This window comes from Colobus angolensis, unplaced genomic scaffold, assembly GCF_000951035.1.
Source record: "Colobus angolensis palliatus isolate OR3802 unplaced genomic scaffold, Cang.pa_1.0 Scaffold493, whole genome shotgun sequence".
In the NCBI taxonomy this organism is placed as follows: Eukaryota; Metazoa; Chordata; class Mammalia; order Primates; family Cercopithecidae; genus Colobus; species Colobus angolensis.
The window spans coordinates 1256080-1262175 of NW_012118410.1; the positions used below are offsets into that span (position 1 = coordinate 1256080).

Below are 6096 nucleotides of genomic sequence, written 5' to 3' on the forward strand. Positions count from 1 at the left end.
ATTGGGAGTTATACCTGATATAAATGACGAATTGATGGGTGCTGACGAGTTGATGGGTGCAGCACACCAACATGGCACAAGTATACATATGTGACAAACCTGCATGTTATGCACATGTACCCTAGAACTTAAAGTATAATAATAAAATAAAATAAAATAAAATAAAAAGAAAATCTGCTGCTATGCAGATATGTAGAATACATATCCAAAGAGGTCAAAAGGGTTTTTTTTCTTACTTAAATATATAGTATATAAACATATATGTGATTTCTAGGCAAAAGTTAGGTTTAATGAAAAGAGAGCTACATTTTATGGTTCATGACAACTATTATTTATTCCCAGAACATAGCTGTCAAAGCAAATGCACTTCTTGCTGTGTTTTTTGGTGTTTTGTTTTTGTTTTTGATTTTTGTAGAGACAGGTCTCTCTATGTTGCTAGGGCTGGTCTTGAACTCCTGGGCTCAAGAGATTCTCCCTCCTTGACCTCCCAAAGTGTTGGGATTAGATCTTGCCAAGCCTAGGCCTTTGTTTTGTTTCGTTTGCAATAAATTAATGAGACATTTTCTTTGAAAGAAGTAAGTTTGGACCTTTCTTAAATCAGTAAGTTGGACATGATAGAAGTAAGTCCCTTAAAAATAAAAGGCAAAAGTGAACGAAGTTTTCTAAGGCAGAAAAGTACATCCCATATTACCTTTCTATTATAGAACTATAGTAATTCAAAAGTAAGACTTCAGTCAAAATATTTATTATTTTCCTTAATTAGCTTAAATGGTAATGCAAATATTGTGAGTCTGCCTTAAGTTTCTTAGACATTATACTTTAAATGTCCCAACCCTTATACAAAACCATACACGACCTAGTGTCTTTCACAATTCATACTATAGAAGCTCAGATTTAATTGTATATGCTTTGAAATACATTCTGTCCTTGACTATTGCTATCACAAACTTGAGAAAGAATTGCAACCATCATATCACATAGGCCTTCAGTTATGAACATAAACAAACAGGAAAAAAAGAAGAGAGAAAGGACTAGGGAGAGAAAAGAAGAAATGCTCATTTATATAGTTTCCAAGGGCTAGTAACCATATCCAGAAGGAAACATCCATAATACAGATGTGCTGTGAGTACTTTTTCAGTCATTAAGAAGGTCATTTTAATGTATTTAAGAAGAGTGACCACATGCCACACCATCTATGAATGGTTAAATTATATGTAAGGAAAATAATTTTACACAAAGTTTCAAAAGGTTTTTCTTGTTTTAAGAAAGAGGTTCTCACTCTGTTGCTCAGGCTGGAGTGCCATGGTACAATCATAGCTCACTGTGACCTCAAACTCCTGGGCTCAAGTGATCTTCCTGCCTCACCTTCTTAAAGTGCTGGGATTATAGGCATGAGCCACCATACCTGGCCTTTTCAAAGTTTTGAATAGAAAATTGCTAAAGAGAAACCTCAAGCCTTTGTGGCTAATAGAATCTAAACCCCCCCTTAAAAAGTGAGGATGCAATAAGATGGCAAAAATATAGACTCAAAATGACCATAAGACTGGAGGTAACATTTTATTACCACCCCAGCACTTACATTAAAAGCTACAACTTGGAAGGCTTACCAAATCCTAAGGAACTGTCATATAAAAAGATGTTTAAAAGGATGTAAACACTATCTTCCATATGATGGCGATAATGACAAAAGCCTAATTGTCATCTGTTAAGTTACAGAGCCATTGGCAGGGATACTTCTCCCAAAGTTCCATTTTCAAATAAGTGCAGGCACCCAGTGGTGCTGCCTTTTGAAGTGCCACTTGTGGGAAGACTCACAGCTAACATGACATCCGTAACCCATTCTCAGGAACTTCTTCAGAGCTGAGGCACACACAAGAGAAGCAGAAGCCCTATCAACAACACTGGGATTTGCTCTCTGCTCTCAAGGTCTCTTGATCTAGCTTAATTTTGCCCACATCGTTTTCTTCATTAGGAAAGCTTTGGTGGTTTGCAAGAATCTTCTCCACTAGGAACCGGGCAGCTTCCTCTATGTTTATGTTATCCTGTAATACAGAAAGGAAGAATGGGATTAAATTTTAGGATTAATTCTTAAAGTAAGGCATTAACAGTATGAATGGGACCAGAAAAATTTGTTAGAGGTGGTATTGCAAGTGCATAGCTACTTTCCTCTAATACTAAACTGTGTGCCCACTTAGAGCTGAATGTTAAAGAATAATGTGGTGATGGAAAGAATTCCCTTATTTTTATGGAGGACACCTTTTTTGATGTTCCTATCTTAAACCTTTGCCACTGAGGTTCAATGAGCTATCTCGATAGTTGAAAATGAATCTTTGCTCTGGGCTGCAATTCATATAATGAAACCATTCCAAATAAAAAAAATTCCGGGCCTTGAATATCTAATTCAAGCAGTCAGGATACACTGTGAAAAAAAATTGAAAGGGCTCAAACCACATTAAAATATGATAAATGTATCATGTCACTTCTCCATCTCTAAGTACAAATTATTCCTTTTTGTTGTCATGTATAAATTAGCCTGAAACAATGTTGTCAGTGCAACGTCCGCTAAGGACACCCTAAGGAATTATTAGCTGTCACAGCATTTGTGTGACTGAATTATAAGTTATCATTAAACACACGGTAAGTAACACATTGAAAAAACTGTGCTTATTTTTAAAAATATTTAACTGTTCATTTTTAAATAATTTTGGATTTACAAAAACATTGCAAAAATAGTGAACATTCCTACCATTCACACATATTTCTCAAATGTTAACATCTTAGATAACCAGAATACAACTATCAAAATCAGGAAATTATACAATAGTGTAGTATCAGTGTTAGTCTAACAAGCTTACTCAAATTGTGTCAATTATTTCAATGCCCTATTTCAGATGCAGGATCACAGGCTGTACTTCACTGTCGCCCCGGGGTCTCTTTTACTCTGGAACAGTTCCTCAGTCTCCTTGCTTTTCATGACCTTGACACTCTCAGAGAGCACTGACTGGTGAATATACCTCCATCTGCGATGTTTGATGTTTCCTTATCATTAAATTCAACAAATATTTTTGGCAGAAATAAAACACAAGTGATGTACCCTGCACAGTTTATCAGGAAGCACACTGCTTAAAGTTGTTTTTGCCAGGTTTCTCCACAGAAAATTTATTATTTTTTCCCTTTGTACTTAGTGCAAATAGGTCAATATCCTATTTCTCACCACACTTTCCCCCACTAATGTTAGCATCAATTAATTCCTCCCTACAACAGTCATCACTGTGGTGTTTAATGGTGACTTTTTATTTCTGCCATTCCTTCTACATTTATTAGCTGGAATTCTGTTAAAAAGAGGTTCCCTTCTCCCTATTTATTTATTCATTTGTTCATTTCTATCATGGATTATTAGTTTACTCTGTAAGTAGAACCAATTACAGAAATTATTTACTTTGTTGCTCAAATTGTCTTACATGTTTGGAGCTTGTATGACAGTATCCTGTATCTTTGTGACATGTCTCCATCATTTCGTGAGCACTTCCTTAGTTTCTCGCACAACAAAATATCACAGGCACATCTTTACTTTCCTTGTCCCACCCTCCCTGAAATCAGGCATTACTCCAGGGATTCCCATTCTTTTTACTGGAGAATGATATTTAAAAACCGAATTTTGAGCACTCGGTAAGTTAATTGGTTCCGTGGTGTCATTGCTTTTAAGCCCTCTCAGCAGGTATGGCTAGCTAGTATGGTACACACATGCATCCATATCAACTTCATCTGTTTACACATATGTGTGTGTACATACAGACACCTACACACTCACATATATATGCAGATACTCTTACACACACACACACACACACACACACATACACATATGAAACCTGAAGCTCATATTAATGTCTAATCCAATCCAATGCACAAGGTTCACTGCAGCCTTTTCCCTTATTTGTAAAGCCTTTATCAGACAACAAGGAACCTAAAAGAGCTGTGCTACGTACAGGCACCTTTCACAGCACTGAAACCAGCTTTTTAGTTATTTTTTGCCTTCAGCCCCAAGATAAGTGTTAACTTTAATTCAAGTATTGATCTTTTGAATGTCTAAGTGACATTCAGTCTCAGCTATCCCCATTATAGCAAATAATTATAAAATTCTCTAACTGTATGTGGAAGCAACTGGTTAAAATTCCAATGTCAGTGTAGTCACGTTAATGTAATTCCTATATGTTAACATTATTAAAGTTTTATATTAGAAATCCATTATTTGCCATAAAGGTGAAATGATGAAATGTATTTGCAAAAGTTATCTTTTGCCTGTGTTCCTAGTGAAATTCAGATGACTGCAATTCAAGCAAAAGTCAGATCTGAAGTCAGCTGCTGGCCAGCTCAGAAGTGTACCTACTAGTGACATTTAGGCAGTACTATAAGTCTTAAATCTAAGATTTTTAACCTAAATTTTTTTATTACTGTTATTCTCTTGGAACACCCCTGGTTTACTGCTAAAGAAATTCTACAGAAGCTGCTTCTACTATATTCGTAGGGAAACACAGAGCAAATTTGAAACTTTTACTCTTTTTTTTTTTTTCCGAGACGGAGTCTTGGTCTGTTGCCCAGGCTGGAGTGCAGTGGCCGGATCTCGGCTCACTGCAAGCTCCGCCTCCCGGGTTTACGCCATTGCCATTCTCCTGCCTCAGCCTCCCGAGTAGCTGGGACTACAGGCGCCCACCACCTCGCTCAGCTAGTTTTTTGTATTTTTTAGTAGAGACGGGGTTTCACCGTGTTAGCCAGGATGGTCTCGATCTCCTGACCTCGTGATCCGCCCGTCTCGGCCTCCCAAAGTGCTGGGATTACAGGCTTGAGCCACCGCGCCCGGCCGAAATTTTTATTCTTAAACAGTGCTTCACCTTTCACCTCTGTGTGTAATCCTATCCATAAATAAAATGAAACCGATGACTTACACAGTCACAAGCTACTAGTCACATGACGTCTTACATCTGGAGGCAAATCTGGATTTATTACCCGAAAGATTAAATAAAGCCTAAAGGAGAATTTTGTCTATAATTTATAAAACTCCTCTACCAAAATGCACACTCGCATAAGCAGTTACATTTACTGCTGTTTTGTTTGTTTGTTTTTTGGTCTTTTTACAGCAAACCTGGGAAGCAGAGCGAATCACCCAATAGGCATACAGAGCAGACAGAGGGCCTGAGTGTACAGAAGAACATATCTGTAATCCTAGCGCTTTGCGGGGCTGAGGTGGGCAGATTGCTCCAGCTCAGTAGTTCGAGTCCAGCCTGGGCAACATGGCAAAACTCTCTCTTTACCAAAAATACAAAAAGTAGCTGGGCATGGTGGCACATGCCTGTGGTCCTAGCTTCTTGGGAGGCTGAGGTACCTTCTCTATAACAAGGCTTTCTTTCTGTGATTTTCTTCTTCATGTCAGGTTAAGTGTTCACATCGCACCCCTGGGTTTCATTTTTCTTCTATCACTGTTTTATTTATAAAAGGAAATTTTAAGATGCTATATTTATTCAAACAATTAGCCTCTAGCTTAGGAGTATACGTTTCTGCCTCCAGTAGACAGTCTTTTTTTCTTTCCCAGTGACTCCATCATTGCTCAATATTTTTGGAGCAGTCTCTCTCTTGCACAGTCTCTCATTGCTTTGCTTTTATCCCACAGATCATGATGGGCATCAAGTAGTTTTTTTACTCTAAGGGTAAGTTTCTAGTAGAGCTAAACCTAATCTGATAATAAATACCCAGAATGAGGTGGGTGATTTGGAGGAACAATGATACATACATACGTACAAACGTATATAAAAACACACATAAACACATACACGAAATCCACAGAACATAAACTAAAAGCTAAACTGTGTTAAGATTTCAACAAATTTATGGTATAATGTTTATCTGTCATCACAGAATTTTTCAAACATTTCATCATTCTTACATAAATCGGACTGTCACTAGCCCCCTTATGTGAAACTTCCAATGCACGCAGCTCCCCTCCAAACATTTCATATATGTATTATTTTCACCTTTTTTCTATATCCAGACTGTTAAGAATTTTTTTTTTTTTTTTTTTTTTGGATGGGGTCTCACTTT

General features: G+C 37.3%; 1 protein-coding gene across 1 annotated transcript in view; it reads right to left on the bottom strand.

Moving 5' to 3' along the window:
- Window positions 1–1544: 1544 nt before the first annotated feature.
- Window positions 1545–6096, bottom strand: part of RAB32 (RAB32, member RAS oncogene family) — a 115968-nt gene continuing 111416 nt past the window's right edge. Inside the window, exon 6 of the mRNA XM_011959448.1 lies at window positions 1545–2042. Coding sequence (XP_011814838.1) covers window positions 1893–2042 — 150 coding nt within the window. The 3' untranslated portion in view covers window positions 1545–1892. The remainder of the gene's footprint in view (window positions 2043–6096) is intronic.